General features: G+C 36.1%; 1 protein-coding gene across 1 annotated transcript in view; it reads left to right on the forward strand.

Moving 5' to 3' along the window:
* Positions 1-17552, forward strand: part of SLF1 (SMC5-SMC6 complex localization factor 1) — a 37804-nt gene extending 20252 nt beyond the window's left edge. The window contains 7 exon segments of the mRNA XM_040580897.1: positions 6180-6327; positions 8605-8750; positions 10712-10887; positions 11378-11511; positions 13499-13591; positions 13980-14162; positions 16582-17552. Coding sequence (XP_040436831.1) covers positions 6180-6327; positions 8605-8750; positions 10712-10887; positions 11378-11511; positions 13499-13591; positions 13980-14162; positions 16582-17063 — 1362 coding nt within the window. The 3' untranslated portion in view covers positions 17064-17552.

Consider the following 17552-nt stretch of genomic DNA (forward strand, 5'->3'; position numbering starts at 1 on the left):
TTTCTTTTCAGAAGCTAGAGGCCTTGTAAAACATCTTTGACTTCTAGATTCTCACATAAAATACAAACTTACTGCTGTCTCTGCGTTCTCTTTTAAATTATTGTGAAAGCACAGGATAAATAGGTACTTCATTCACTTTTTCAATACAATAACAGAACAACAATAGAAAATCAAGTATTCCAGAGAAAAAAGCACTTTCAATATAATACCTAGTAGTTCTTCATTATGTTAAGAAAGCAGAAAGATTAAACATAATGAGAGCTTCACTCATCTCACCTAGCCAGACCTCCTACCTTTTTTGAGGGCTATCAAAGCGAGACATTCTGAAACAGTGCTACCTTTTATCTTTGGTCAAGATATTTAAAAAGTGCCTAAAATTAGGCTTCTATAACCATATTTATATTTAAACAACCTACCTTTTCAAAGGTACTGAGCACCAAGCAGGCTTGCATTCAGTTGGTGTCAGTGGCCATTCTGTTTCTTTGGAAAATGAGACTGCTTTCATATGCTTCCTGGTGTTGAATCTGCAGTTTAAGTCTAGGCACCATTTTCTTTTTTCCACTATGCCTTCTTTTGACAAGTTCCAGCATTGTAAGCCATACCTTTTTCATAAACTGTTCTTTGCATAAGCAGAATAATCACTTGTGTCAGATAGAGTGTAGTACATATATGAAAAATAAACTTAAAAGAAAGAATAAAACATAACATGAAACATAAAGACCTGGCTCTTGTTTAGATTCTATTTTCTTTATATACATACATATAAGAATTGTACTTTCAGCACAAAACCCAGATGCCTATTGCTTTCCCACTTTGATCTTCTGCACTCCAATGTACAATATCCCTGCAGATACGAATTCTAGCCTTAAAAAGCAGCTTGTTGCCTCATAATATCTGTAGTGTTGTATGTTCTTTCTTACAGCCTTATTCTTTAACTTCATATTTATGTATTGTGTTTTCTTTCCCCTTTGCCTTTTTTGGGGCAAAAATACACTCTAAACCAAAATATCATATTTTTACATTCAAAACTTGCCATTATCCCTTTCTGCACTCCCAATTTTGTTATGCTAAAACTTGATATAGTGATTTTTCAATATATTCAGAGACTCCTTTTAACATTCCATATCATAGCTGAAAAGGTAATTCAGAAAGCCAAAGGAGCAGATCCACCCCACCTATGTGGGCAGAACTGTGTTTTCTTTTCTCCTTCTTTTTTGTTATTTTAGAGGTGCATAAATAAACCCACAGTATTTCCATATCATACTGGGTACAAAATTTTCCTTCCTGTCTTCAGTCCAAGGGTGTGAGTCGTTACCGGTTTTGTTTTTTAAAAGCTGTTAGCTTAAGAGGCAACACATTTGCAAGAAACACATAAGGCCATTCAGAAACCTGAATGAAAGGAAGGACTTTGGGTATTCTTGCTGTCTGCATGGACACAGAAGTTAAGTGTTTTACAGTACAGTGTAAAGGGTGACCATGTTTCCCAGCTTACACAAGCGTGTTAGCTCATGGGAAGAAACAAACACGCCAACTGCGATATACCAAACTTCCACGCAGTTCTCCAGTGAGAATATCTGTAAATAAAAAGAGAGAAATAATTTAATTACATTATTTCGGGGACATATCTAACACATTATTTTCTAAGTGGTAAAAATGGGCAATTTTTTTTTTCTTTTTAGAATCAGACTATCTTCTTTTTGTGATTCAGATAGATTGCAACAGATCAGCACAAGAATGGGGCAAAAATACCTGTATATCTTTCTTCCCTTTGAGTGCTGACTTGTCGCAAAAATACGGGTTTTATATATGTGTTTAAACCTATATGCATGTAAAAAGAGCCCAGAAACAGTTATAGTATTCTAAGAGAATAAAGCCATGGTGAAATTCTGAGCTGCTAGTTTCCTTGGCTTACATACTCTGAAGGTATTTCACTTTTCAGGCCTGTTATAACCTACATCAGAAAAAAAAAAGAATGAAGGGCTGTAAAGACTTAAGTTACATATATGTGTGCATTTCCTTTCTGATGTTAAGTACAATTTACCTCATCTTAAAAATACCAGAATAAAATTAGTGGCAGGAAATTGGAAGCCCTCGCTCATCACTGTGTCAATCTTCTGGGACAGTTTGGTGGAATAAAACTGATACCCTATCCTGGCAGTTAAAAATGCACTGCCAAAGAACATAGAAGTTCATCCATCACTTGAGATCTTTTGAATCAATATTCAGTATAATTTTAATATAAATAACATTTATTATTTATAATATTATTTAAATAGGTTTGCTTCAGGAACTCCTGGTCAAGGTTCCTTGAAATCAAAGCTGTTAATACAGTTTTAGAATTTACAAAGGAATGTGCATATTGCTTATAACATTTTGAGTAGCACTGAGCTGTTGCATGGCTTTTCAAGTGTCACAAATGGTATCAGAAATGCTTTTCATCCCTGATACTGCTGGTGTTTTTTTAAAAAAAAGCTGTCTTACATAGCCTGACAAGGGAGTGAAAAAGGCATTAATTCCATTTTTTAGTTGCATAATCTTGCAGATTTCTAATTTGTTTTCTTCCATGTTTCAGATATCATTACCTGGTGTAAATTTGTAGAACTAAACGTCTTCCTGGTCTATCTGTCACTTCCAGTGGCTTTCTTGGAAGTATGTTTTAGGCACTTTTGGAGTGTCTAACTGCATAACCCTAAAAAATCTACACCACATGAAAAAGAACTCTAAAGAACAGCTCTAAAATAACTGTAATTCAAAGTAAAAAAGTTAAAATGAATTTTCCTATGACTTAAAAGCTTGCCTATAAGAACTTTTATGTGTACTAAAACACACTGTGAAACTTCTGTCACTGTAGCACTGTACTTGACTTGGCAAAGCATTAAATGGAACAGCAATGTAGGAATTACATTTGTTAAGCTGGCAGACATCAGTTGTACTGATGTGACCTTTGTATGCTAACACAGTCAACAGCCTCTTCCCACTTCAATGCTTTTCTCAGTGAGATAGCTTTTATGCTTAACAATAAGAACAAGGAAGAGAGTTTTGAAAAAAGGTTTAACTGGGTCTTACTTAATTTGCTGTCCATGGTGTGGTGGGTTGACCCTGGCTGGCAGGTAAGTCCCCACCCAGCCGCTCGCTCACCCACCCCGCAGCGGGACAAGGGAGAGAATCGGAAGGGCAAAAACTAGAAAATTCATGGGTTGAGATAAAGACAGTTCAGTAAGTGAAGCGAAGCTGTGTGCACAAGCAAAGCAAAACAAGGAATTCATTCAGTGTTTCCCATCGGCAGGCAGATGTCCAGCCGCTTCCTGGAAAGTAGGGCTTCATCAGGCATAGCGGTTAGTTACTTGGCAGGCCAAATGCCACAGTCCCAAACAACCCCCCTTCCTCCTCCTTTCCCCAGCATTTATTGCTGAGCCCAACGTTTATTTGGCATGGAATATCCCTTTGGGCATTTTGGGTCAGCTGTCCCGGCTGTGCCCCTTCCCAGCTTCTTGCATGCCCCCAACCCACTTGCCGTGGGGACAGAGTGGGGAAAACAAAAAGGCCTTGGTGCTGTCATACAGGGTAGCAACTCCCATGTTTAATGGAAATGTTTGCTGCTTTTTCCTTTTTAATACTGCATATATTTTCATTACTATGTTTGTGTTGTTTTGTGGTTGAAAATTAAAATATTTTTGAGATGTTAATATTTAAATATTTTCAGAACAGACGATACTTTCAGTAAATTAGAGGATTTCCCCTTCATTTGGAGCATTAATCCATTTATTTCAAAATATTAAGGAGAAGCTCTTCTTTTGTACTACCATTGTTTTACCAAAATGACAAGCAAGCCTGCAGCAATTGGCAGTTTCTTATTTGTCTTTGTCAGTGTACAGAGATACTGCGGTGAGCAAATTGTAGTTGCAACAAGTGTATCGGCCTTGTGTAATATGCAGCTATATGTCTGACTGTGAAACATTATTAATACTTGCAGTATTAATAGTCATTATTTCAATATGCTGCCTCAAGGTCAACTTTCTCTCCTTGCCCCTTTCCTTGAAAATATTTCATAGATGAAGTAATACAAGCTTGTTATTTAGAAACAAGAAAAATAATGTCAATACTTGTGCTTTACATCTGTATCTACCTCAGATTCCATCTATATGTCCTTGATCCTGTCACTTGCTTTTGTTAAAATTTTGCTGATTTGTTGCAGTTGTGTAATTTATTTCCTGCAAAGAACTATTGATGGAATTAAATTATTCACCCAATATTTTGCTTTGGGGTCCAATGATAAAAGTGGTATGCATACTTAAGGGAAATTTAAATGCATTTCAGATGTTTTAAATTAGTTCTTCAGTTTCTACTGCTGAATCCTCAGAAGATAGGTTGTAATGTAGCTTTTAAAATATTTAAATTTTAGTTGGAAAAAAAAATTTTTCACATTGTTGACATGCTGTATCAATGTTCTCAGGGATTTTTTCATTATGGGATCACACAGTTTGCGTACAATGAAGTATTGTGATACAGTAAAGCAAAGGGCAAACCAAATCAAGTAACGCTTAACAGAGGAAGTAGGGCTGGAAGCAGTCTCAGAGATTATACTGCCTGCCCACACAGTGTTTATTTGTAGTTGTGTTTATTCCTTTCCTTTTGAATGACAAGTAAGTCTGTTAACTTTAGGGACAGTATTTATGTAGGTCTTGGGCAAATTATTTTGTAATCTTTTTATTATAAATCTCATCTGTGTCACAGTCTCTATTGCTCACATATGTCTGTCTGATTTATTGATGGAGCTCAAACTGTTTCAGTCTTTGGTGCTTTCCAGCTCTTGAGGGAATCTTATTAAATTATTTTAAACCAACCTTGAATGTATTTGTTCTCAAAAGAGTATCAGACAAACCATTGACTTTGGCATGGGACCACAACAAAAGACAAGAGTTTTGTTTCCTTTAAGTAATTCTATACAATCTAAAGCTGACAAACAAGACAATACATCTTCAGTTCAATTTCCCTCATCCAGAGTTGTCCGGTTTTGAAGTAATCATGCTCTTTTGCTACAATGCCATATATCTGCTGGTGCTATACTGTAACAGTCGTGATTCTTTGGTACAGCCTTATGTAGGTGGCTCTGGGCAAGTGCATTTCATGCGTTCTTACTACGGTGCATGTATTCTTCCAGTCTGCAGTTTCAAACCTGACATACAAATACTGAATTTTCTGTGGTTGTACATGCGGTCAGAGGAATAGCTTATTTCAGAATCATCACAGAATATACTTCTACAAGGCACAGAATGGTGTTGAGTAGACAGAACTGATTTGACTTTGCACAGACTAAATCAGATGCTAGAAGTGCAATCAGCCAATACTGATGAAGTGAAATGCTGACATGGGTGACCAAATTATGTTCGTCTACCTCATGGTACTTTTTGGGTAGCACTTTAAAGTGCTGTATATTGTGTCGATGCCTCCTGGAGAAGATAGTGCTTTGGCTTTTTTATCTACACGTCACTGTTCTGTGCAGGTTCAGGGAAGAAAATGGTAAGGCTAGTACCCCCAAGTATCTCGCTAAATTTTCAGCTGCTAGTCTCTTTGGAATTTTTGGTAGCAGAAAATTTCATGATCCCACAAACTGTCTGCCAAGGTTTTTTCTGTGCAGGAAACTAATACCTTGCATCTCTTTCTGTTTTGGCACAGATATGCACAATCACAAAAGAAGCTTTAATGTCATAACGAAATCTTCAGGAAAAGAGAATCCTAATAGAAAAGGGAGAATAAGAACCCTGTAACTGTGAAATTAAACACAAGGTTAACTGGCATAAATGCAATACCTGAAATCTTATGCTTAAACAAAAGCTAACTCATAAAGGAATCTCACTCTGTACTTGTAAGCTTTGATCCCATTTTGCACATGTTGTTTTAGACAGGTTGTTTTCAAATAACTGGTGTTTCTCCAGTGCCGAATCTTAATTTGTATGGCATCAATAGCATATAAATTTTGTTGACCTGGCTGCATCAGTTAGCTTTTGAGCAGAAAAAGAAAAGCCAGTGAAGAACTGATATGGCAACAGAGTGGGATTTTACCTAAAGAAGTTGTCTAGTATTATTACTGGTACATTATCAGTGTGAATTTGTTACACAGTACAGGTCTATAGCTACTCTTTTTTTAATATTTTTCCCCACCCCCCTTCTTCCTTTAGGCTTTCAGAAGCGAAATAGCTGGTATATTAAATGGAATTCTTGGAACTGTGGTGGAATATTGGGTCATATCAAGCTTGCTTACAGACAGAAATGTCTTTCATGAAATAGCTGATGATTTGACACAGTACCTTGTCATTTCATGTGATGGTAAGTATCTGAAAGGCCTCTCAAAGTCTTTTAATCCGGTACACTAAAGTCCTAACTAAAATCCTTGTTTTACTTTTAAGTTGTGTTTTGCCTTCTGTTGCAGCTGTGGACTCACATGGTGTGATGCGTACATATGCAGGAAACTGTTTTATTGTGGGTATGTGTCTGTTTGGCTGGCTGTCCAAGCAAAGACCAAACAGAACAGGCTTTCTTATTAAAACCTTTCTAAATAAGTCTCAGTAGGTGTTAATGGGAATGCAAGACCATACAATGTGAAGAAGAAAAAAAATATTTGGAGCTCTCTTGTCAGGTTAGGAAGACCTTTGAGCATGTCATGGTAAACCATAACTTCAGAGAGGCAATTGGAGGTGCCTTAGCTCAGACCAATTCTCAGGTGAAATTTTTCATTCCACAAACTTGATTTTGTTTGCTGAAGACACTTTATCCCTAAGCCCAAAAGCTATGCTGAACTCTTTGACCCACAGAGGCTTCAAAGGAAACATTTCAGCGTCTCATTCCACATTCTTACACTTAATGGATTTTATTAGAGGGGTGGAGGAAAATTCCAGCTAGTCCCATGAATCACTGTTGTTCCTCTTTATTAAATATGCTAGACCAAGAGAAAAGTCCTGACTCAAATGAATCATTATCATTTAACATGGAATGTCAGTTGAGGCATCTGTCCTTTTAGCAACTAGGGGGTGAGAAACTCAAAAGACCGAAATAATAATTTCAAGAATATGGAATGGTTTTATTTTCCTTTTCATAATTCCCACTGAAGCCCACCCCTACCACCATCCCCTCCAATTAGGAAATAGTGGAAAACTGTAACTCAGCTGTTACACATGTATGGAAATCCTGGTTTCAGTCGTCATTTTCTCTAGAGAGAGGTGTGCATAGGCTTCATTTAAAGTGTATCTGCCTTCTCCTACCTGGACACTTGAGAAGAACTATCCTGAAAAAATTAAACTAGAATCTTAGTCTCTAGACAAATAGTTCCATTATAGTCTTACAGAAGGCAAATCATCAGAACTGTTATAGTCTGCCTTAGATCTTGGAAAGCTGTATCAGCTGGAACTTTATAGTATTTAAATCAATGGAGCTTTTAGTATCTGCTACTGTTGCCACCTCTCCAACCTACTACTGTTGCCACCTCTCCAACTGCTTTTCCAACTTTCATATAATAGGGAGAAACTTGGATATCTGTTTCTGCAAGACTTTCTTATTTTCCTGTATACAAATGAAAAATTTGTATACAAAAAATATTCATCTCTCATTGAGAACATTCACAAGGACAACATTCACAGTCCAGTTATAAAGAGTAAAGATTCTTTGACCTATTGATGATTCCTGCCACTTGGTTCAGTCCACAGCACTTGAAGCCCCAAAAAACTGTTCCAGAGTTCTGAATTGTGTCACTCTTAAGAGTAGAAAATGTCTATACTCTCAAAACTTGTGTGTCTTGTTATGATTGAGTCTACAGATCAGTTAATACATAAGAAGCACTTTGTAGCAGAAGAGAATATTTCCTCAATACAGTAATGACTTTCTTCCTCATGGCAGACCTTGCATTCCACCTGTTCTAGTTGCTGTTTTGACAAAATTATTTTGCTAGAATCAAAATACAAATACCAACCTAAGAAAAACCAGTCATTCTGTCTCCTTTTCTAAAAAGAAGAGAGGTAAGCCAGACATATGCCTGACATATATTGAAACAGGTATAGATATATATTCCTCTTCCACTGTCTGTTTTGGGTTTTTTTAAGACAGTATGAACTATTTGGTACATCTGAATGGGGTTGAAACTTGCCTATGGTCACTTTTCATGTAGATTTTATTGGTCACCCTGCATTACTTGCAGATTTCTTTGTTAGTGTGTCATACCTTTTTTGTGAGTTGGGTTTGTATTGTGTCACAGATTTTAAAGGTGATCACTTGCATAACTTCCCAAATAAATAATTTCATTCTCAAAGTCAAGTTGTAACTTTTATAAGATTATATTTAAAGTGTTTTTTAAAATGTTGCATATAAAAAGTGGTGCTTTGCTTTGTCTTTCAAAAATCTGTTGACCATTCTCTTAAAAGCTGGTCTTATTATCAGATCACGGATAAAATCTTTTTTGAGTATTTTAGTAATTCTTTTGGAGAATAGCTTCTGAATCTGCAACAGCAGAAAAAAAAAAGTCTGGAAGAGCTGTCTTCTAGATAGCTGTAGATACACAGGTTTGTATATTCTCGTTTTAAAGCTTCTTCCCCCACACCCTTTTCTTTTGTGCAGTTTTTTCAGTGCATGAATTAAAAGGGTTCATTTGTTCCATACCATCCCGCTGGCTTCAAATGTTTGTTGCAGAAGCAGTTTTTAAAAGAATGTGTTTAGAGAGGAATATAACTGTTTCTACAGATCCTCTTTCTCTTCAGAAAATAGTAAGTAATTCTTCTACTCCATAATAACTTATCACACTTAAGTATTTTACAAGTAATTGAATTTATGAAAATCTTGGAAAATATCTTTCTTTTGTGGTCTAAGGTCATGCTCCTTGTATGCATTGTTTTCTACCCATACATAGGCTCTACTGCATTTAAATTTCTCTTTGCCCAAAATCTGGGTTCAGAACCATGGTAAGATTTTTCTTGCCAGAGAATTTGTAACACCTGATTAATCTGTTTACATGCAGTTAATATGAAAAGTCACAATGAAAGCTTTTTAAAATAATGTCTGATGTAAATACATTATTGCAATATTACATTTGTAATTAAGGAAAATGCCAAATACAGTGTGATTTTTCCTGGGTTGTCTTTTCCTGTAGTTTTTTTGAAGAGGTGACAGTCTGTTATTCTACTGGGTCCAAACACTGGTTACACGATTTTATGTATTTGAACCACAGTGTATTCCTGTGAATTTCTCTTTAAAACTTTCTCCTACTTGCAAACTTTTGCCTGCCTTCAAATCACAATTTGTGATAGTTGTTGAGGAAACACATGATGAAAGCTTTGCAAGAAATTCTCAAAACCATGACTGCTGGCAGGATACAGGCAAATTGAGGAGATCACGCAATAATTACATGCCCTAACTTAGAGCCTCATTTCAGTAATTTTAATACTAATAACCAAACAGGATATGTAATCCATAGCTGTTGCTTTATATTCCAAAATTCTATAGGTAGAGTTGAAAAACAAATTTACCTTTATACATTTTTTTAAATGTAAGCTTTCCTGAATTTTATGGTTTATTGTGAGCAGAGAATATTGTTTATTAATATGTTGTGTTTAAACAGAGCTCAAACAAAAGACTGTCAGAATTTTAAAAATATACCAACTATATATCTAATATTTAACGTATGTTGCCAACACATATGCAGTAGCATTTGCTGTTTTTAGTATTGCCATGACTACTGATCACTCTCTGCAGCTACTTAAATGTAAATTTTTGTAGTGCTTGAAACAAGTTGCGGCTTCCCTTACTGTGCCTTCTTTCTCATTCCATACAATAAATATTGGCTATTGTACAATTTGGACAGCTGTTCTCATACAGCATCTTATCAGCTAGGCTTTTCTCTGGGTTCAAATAGTGACCTCCTGCTCTCTGTGGTAAATGTACAGTGAAGGTGCACCTAAGGTGCCCCTCACCCCTCGCAGGTTGCCTGCAGAATCTACAGTAATCTGCTAGATTGTCAAACCCTTTTTAATATCTTTTTTCATATATAATAATTGTGTAATCGTTGAATGAGTCCCCTTGCTGGACTTTGTCCTATGCTTTTGCAGAACTGCAGAAACTTACAGCTTTTTCAGATGAGCTGTATAGGTGGGATGGAAGCTCTGTATTACTGGAAAGAAGAAAATATTTGCAATATCCAAAGCTGTCTAGTAATAAGAGAGCACCTGAGAGGTAACTAGCTTACTGCCTTTGCAATGCTCAAAGGCTTCATCCAACCCCTCACCTTAGGAGAGATGAAGGAGGGGTGTGAGTATTTCTTTACCAAATTTTTTCCCTGGGTTTTGCTCCTTGGGTTGGGAGCAGGAAGCTTGTAAATACTTTCATTAAGTACCTGAGAATCCGTTAGCTTTACTTCAGTCTTATGTCCAGCTAAAGTGATGAACATTTTGTTAGCTACCAAAAACTTGAGAGGTGTCTAGAATTTCCCACTTTCTGGCTCAGAAACAACCCACTCACCACTGAGGCCGGCATAAGGAGTGAATTGCAAGAACACAACAAAAGATTGCAGAAGACAACCTTGAACAATCTATATATGCAGCCATTTAGGGATCATATTTTTTAAAATTTAGAGTGTGGTGGATGACTGCTTTGCATCGAGCACAACAGAAGAAAATGACTGCATTTTAATATTCTGTATACAAAGTGATCGAAAATGTTACTTTTGCAACAGGTCTGTTCCTATTCATCTGCTTTGCGAGAGGTAGGGATGCATGCGACAAAGAATGTACATGAAGTAAAGAAAAAGAAAAGGAAAATAAGGCAACGGCCATGCCCCAAGTCTCAAAGGGCATTACAGATGCTAAATGGCGATAAGCAGAACCAAGTCAAAATGCTGCCTGATCTACCGTAAGTAATACCTATAACATCACCAGTTTTATTCTGCTTTGGGGGACAGCTTCTGACCTGACACGTTTCTTGAACTTTACGTGACCTGTTTTGTTGTCTACAAATTACTGCAACTGACAGAAAGCGCCATTGTAAACCTGTAACACCTCTGGGCTGGGGTTCCCCCTTTCTCCGCATCCTCCATCTCAGTGGAGGTGGATGTGGTTGTATTCTCCCAATATTAAATTTAAAGGGTAAATAGAGGTTGAACCGCTCATAGAACTGCCTTTAAAGAAAGTTTAATTGTGGGTAATTTAATTTTATTACTGTTTAAAATACAGTTCTAATTAAATGACATAGAAATTATGTAATTAAGACATTTCAGAAATAACTCTGAAATGGATAGATCTGAGTGTGCTGTATATACACATCTAAAAGCATTAAGTACGTATACATTATCTTAAAATATGAAACAGTCATTTTAGACATGTCCCCTTTGCTTTCTTTTCAGTGACTTAAATAAGTCCCTTCCATTGAAACAAAGGCTTAGAGCAAAAGCAAAAGTTAAAGTTGAGACTGCAGGCGCCGTAGAGAATTGCTACCTTTTGACTAAAGAGGTACATTTTTGCAAGAGGAATATTAAAGGTATTCTAGATATCTAATTTATGTTAAGAACTTTATATGATTAGAATAGACAGTTTCAGATTTAAAAATCTTGTCCTGATGAGTGCTGAACTGAAGTGATGGCTTAAGCCCAAGAATTATTTTCTTATGGTTCGTGTTTCTTTTTTCTGATGTCTATTTAAAAGGAGGAATTGTATATATGGTGGAATAAAGCTGCCTTCTTCATTCCCCTCCCCCTCCCAGATATTAAATACAGTGTACAGCTTGTGTGAGCTCATTCCAGTCTTGCCTGCCTTACTTTGCTAATCCACCTCAACCTGTGCTTGGTAGGATCAACGTCTTCTGATTTGAAAGTATAATTCAGTCTTCATCTCTTTCAGTCCTAGACATTTTGTGAACAAAGACTGAGGAGTATGCTATGTTACATAGCTGTGTTAAGCATATGGACTGTTTTCTTCCAGGCATTCAGCCCAGACTATGAAAGGCATTTGGCTTTTGTCTTAACTATACTGGAACCCAAGTACCTAAGGAATAAAACAGCATTGCAGTAATTCATTTGCTTCCTACTTATTACACAAATTTCATAAATTGTACTTTGTGTGAGCCTTTACCTGAACAGAATTACTTGCTGGAACTACTTCTTCTCATCTTCATCATCAGAAATTTACCTGTGTCACTTAAAACACAACTATATTGACACCCAAGAGAAGGCTTAGAAAAAAAATTAGCAAAAGCAAGCTGAGATTGTTCAAAAAATTAAAAACAGAATTGTATCATAAACACTGAAGGACAAAAAACCCTCACCCTCTTTTGGGATTTAAGAGACTTTCAGTAACAGAGCCAGACCATGCATTTTTAAAATTAGTTCTCTTTCTCTTTATTGCTTTTGCAAGTAAAATTGATGTGAATTATTACATGCTGACTTCTACAAAGAAAAGTAAGCTGAAGGACTAGGGCAAAAAAACCCAAGAACAACAAAACCCCTGCCTTTTTTTTTTTTTTTTTTTTAATTCTTCCCCTGCCAAAATTGTAAGTAGTGTCTTCTGTTGAAAGAATGAGTATGGAGCTGACAGATTTACATAGTGAAAGTATTAATATACGAAATATACCATGTAAATCTTATCACAAAGGCAAAGGGACTTAGCCTGAGATATTTTTCATTTCTTAGATGTTTGTTGCATCATCTTTCACCTGGCATCAAGACTTTCCTCTGGCGCTTGTTCAAACCTAATCATTTAGTGAAAGCAAAACAGCATTTAGAATGAGTCTGAAGTTTTTATCATGCAGAAACTAATGGTGTCTTTACATATAACCAGCAGTTCTCAGTTGCTTGCTGCTCAGTTTTTCACACTTCCTTCAGCTTTACATGGTACTAAGACTTGGGATTTTTTTTTCAGAGGATTTTCTTTTTATTATTATTATTAGGAACCGTTCATTTATTTCTCTCTCTTTTCCCCCCTCCCTCGCTACTGTAGCCAAGTCAGACAGCCTATTGAGAAACAGCAAACCATCTGTTAACGGATTTGAAGTTCTGAATTATACTTGAGTGTGTAGAGGCACTCGTGCTTAGCCAGAAACATTCATTTGAATTAAGCTATAAATGCTGTGTAAAAAGAACCATACATTTTAACGTAGGTTCATGAATAAATTTAAGGGAGGGCAACTGCACTCTAAAGTTTTATTGCTTCAAAACCCAGTATTTTTGGTGTTCTGTGATCACTTGGTGCTTTTATATTGTGATTGAAGCTTTAAACCTTGAACTGGGGGGAGATAATTCCCATGTTTAACCATTTGCAATACAATTTCATTGCTGGATCTCTGGTGGAACAGAAGCTCTGTGGGTTTTTTTGAATTTTCTTAAGAGATGGTTAAACAGGATAAAGGAAAATCTTACTCATTATTGAATTTTCTGGCATGTAGCCAGGTCTCCTAGTTCCAGGCACTTTGATTATTTTCTTTAGTTGCTATCTTGCCTAGTCTAGTGTAATCTATTAATTTTTTATGGTAGGAGAGACAGCCCTGCATAACGCTTGCATAAGTAACAAAGTGGAGAGATTGATTCAGCTTCTCTCTTCCCCTGGAACAGACATTAATGTTCAAGGTAAGTTATTCACTTTCTCTACAGAACTAAAAAAATAAGTCAGATAAAGAACTGCTTATTAATACCTGTTTGGTAATAATATTTATACTATTAAAACTGACTTTATTGTTTTAAACAACACAAAATAAGGGCTTTATAGCAAACACTGAGGAATGGTTAATTTATACCTGAAGTGTGTTTTAACATCACATCTTCTATTGATTTTCAAAAGTGCTATTTAATTTTTTTCAGATTTTTTCAATAGAATTTCTTGTTTTGAAATCACAAGCTGCTGCTGCAGCCATGATGAATACCAAAAAGTAAAGTGTTTTGCTGTCTAATGAATTACATTATTAACATTTTAGTACTACTTCTGCTGTTTTAAAACTTCCCTTGATTTATAATTCAGACTATGCTGGCTGGACGCCTTTGCATGAAGCCAGTTACCATGGCAGCACAGTGTGTGTCCGTGAAATTTTGCAACGTTGTCCAGAGGTAGACCTGCTCAGTCAAGTGGACGGGGTGACTCCTTTGCATGAGGCACTGTCAAATGGACATGTAGAAATTGGCAAGCTGCTACTTCAGCATGGGGGTGAGTGCATTTATGCTAAACTGGTTTAGGGAAATTATCCACTATTTTAAGTCCATATGAAGTTCATGGTGGTTTTCTTAATAGTTGCTTAAAATACAATGTTATTATGAAATATTTATTTTAAAACATTTTTAAGCCAAGCTGTTTTGGTCACAATAAAAATAATACTGTTTTCACACTTATCTTGATCAGCTGAATATGAAATTAACCAGGATTTTCACATTTTTTTCCAATATGGTAATGTTTTTATTATGCATTTTACACCATATGCATTGTAACTATATTCTCCAAACTCATTAATGAAGATAAAGATTACCTAGTCACCAAGCAAAGCTAAGGATTTTCTTTTGTTTTGATCTATTTTTACCATGATGCAAAAATAGATCAGTAAATCTCTATATAATCATGTATTTCAACATAAATTTGTTCAGCATTTATGAAAATTAATGTGATGGTCTTTGAAGAACACAATTAGCTTGGTAATTAGTTTAAGAAAGGAATCTATATTGTAATCGTGATAACTGCTGTTTAGGGATAATAGTGGGAGGGATGCCTTAGTTTCTAAAAAAAGATACATTGCCCCTTAGGCAGACACATGATAAATGTTTTGAACAATATTTTTTGTTCAGTGACAGGGAGCTTGTATCTTGTCTTGAAATATACTGTATCAATATAATTAGTGTATTTTTTAAAAAAAAACAACACTGTGAAGAATGGCGTTGGATATCAACTCTTCCTTCTTTTAATTCATTTGCTAAAACGAGTATTTGCGATATCCTTACCATTGACCTCTTTTGTCAGTTGAATCTTTGTGTATTATATACTGAGCCCAAATTTTTTCAATAAAAATCATTCTGCGTATAGCCATGAGGCAGAAGAATGCACTGTATTTAGATGGCTTATTACTTAATTAAGGCAGAGAAACAAAATTTCATTTCATTCTTGGCGTAAGACCCTCTTTATTTACAGTCTTCTCCTGCCCCCTAAAGGCTATTTCTGTGTCTGTTGTGCAAGCACTGGCTCATAATCAATACATTCCTCTGCAGTTCTGCCTCTGTGTTTGCTGAGCTTTGGTTCTCTGGCTCCCAGGTGTTTTATATATCTACTGAACCATGTATCTGATGTGCCAAGCCAATACCTGGGCTCAGTTCCATCGGTCTAAGTGATGCAGTAGCCAATATTATAGTAAACCCAGCTCCTCAACTGGAAATGGCATTGTACTGACAGATGTGCATTTTTCCTAGGCGATTGTGAAGAATAGGTAGTGGATGATCCTGTTCTCCTAGGGGAAGAGCTCTACTTGCACTTGCATTCATCAAGGTTTTCTGGCAACTCTAATGCTGCGTATACCCTTATCTTTGCCTTTGTCACACTCGGGGGTTTGGCCTGTCAAATAACTGACAAAACTATGGTAGGAAGCATGTTACCCATTCACTGTGGATTTACTCAGCTCAATAATTCAGAGCACATCTCTGCAAAAACTTTTTCTGGTTCCTGTCTAAAAACCTTCAGCTTGCAAAGGTTTTTACATAATCAGTGATAGGGTAAAACAGTACAGCTTTGGTCACAACAATGTTAAAACTTCTAGTATGGATATGTAATGCAGTGAATTACCTTTTGTAATTAAAATATATTTCTGAAAATGTATTAAGGTTAAAATTACATCATTACTTTAGCATAGTAATTCAAATTTACCTAAGAAGATTCCTGATGTGTTCATCTTTGAAAAACACCACCTGTAGTGCATTAACAGCCTTCATTTTTTTTCTTAATGATGTGGCCTTTCCTAAACTTATCAAGACATCTGTAACCGGTTTAAATATTTAAATATTAATAGCTCCACTGTACTAATAAACAGGAAATACCTAAAGAATGTAGTATAATTTGAACAAGTAAAACATGTCCCACTTTAAATCTACTTACTAATTACTTCTTGCATTTCAGAAGTCTGTTAAGAGGAGATTTTGTAATGCAGTTGTTGAGGAGCATTTGGGGGAGACTATGATTCCTACCTCAGTAGTTGTACAATAGTTGTACGTTGATGCACAGCTTAGGACAAGGTTGGCCACACCATCCAGAAAAGTAAAACAAAGACCATCATGGTAATGTGTCTTTAATTTGGAGTCAATGTCAGCAAATAACCTGGTCCGCAAAATAATAGAACTTTACAACAGCAATAACATTACATTTTTACATACTTCGTGTAAGTTAAGACAATATCATGAAGAAACTGTTACAGAGGGTCTCTCTGCATGTTCTAGATTGTATTGCAAATGTGTAACACATCAGTTACTTCGACATAACAGTACAAAAAGGAATTTAAATAGACATCTAGCTTCTGGCTGAAGACAAACCAAGATCTTTTTCAGCTGCCAAATCAAATGTGCTGTTATTATTAATGTTTATATTTTCCCTGCAGGACCTGTCCTTCTACAGCAGAGGGACTCCAATGGAAATTTGCCACTGGATTATGTTGAGTCCGTACCAGTAAAGCAAGAACTTTTGAACGTTGTGCATCCAGGAGAGAGCACTGAAAGCTTCTATGAATGCACACAAGATTTTTGCAGTCAGCAGAAAGAACTGTGGTTGATTTTATTTAGTAAGATGCTGCTGAATTTTTGTTCCATTTATAATCTGTCCTCACCCTTTACTTCGACCCTTAGAGAGGTAGCTTGTTCAAATGTACTTCCAGCAACGGCTCGTGATATCTGTAAGATGAAAAATACATTTTCTGGGGATTGGTTAGTAGACACATATTTTAGAGAGCTAGAAACTTTTGAAAAACTACCACAGTTTCTTCAAGAAATATCGGAAAACATGGTTTTCTTCCCTGGAGAACAGAAGAAGACTTTATTAGCAGCTCTGGAAAACATGGCAGAGGAGTATCAGTTATTTACTTAAAACTTTCTAACAGTTAGCTTCCAAACAAGCCACATTAGTCAAATCTGGACTGTTAACCCTTGGTATTGGGCTAATTATCTTTTTTCCAGCAACCAAAGAAGTACAAATTTCACAGCCCTACATGAGCCGTACATGTTTAGCTCTCATGTTGTTCATACTTTCCTCTAGCAGAACCTGGAAGTCAGGTGCATTGATTCAGTGCATTGTTTAAATAACATTTCCCAGTACCACTGACTTACAGTGGTCAGACAGATCTGCGTGCCTGTGACCATCGCAAGAGGGTGCTGTATTAATTGCACTAAGTTAAACTTTGTATTTTATGTCCTGGAAATCTTTGTTACCAATCTCACACCATAATTCTCTTTGGTTTCCATAGGTAGTGACCCTAAAGTTAAAACATTACAGGTAACACTTTTTCCTTGAGGAAGGCTTGTGCCTATATATTGTAATATCCTTTAATAAAACTGACGTATCTGTCACTAAACAAAA

Source organism: Falco naumanni, chromosome Z (assembly GCF_017639655.2).
Source record: "Falco naumanni isolate bFalNau1 chromosome Z, bFalNau1.pat, whole genome shotgun sequence".
Lineage (NCBI taxonomy): Eukaryota > Metazoa > Chordata > Aves > Falconiformes > Falconidae > Falco > Falco naumanni.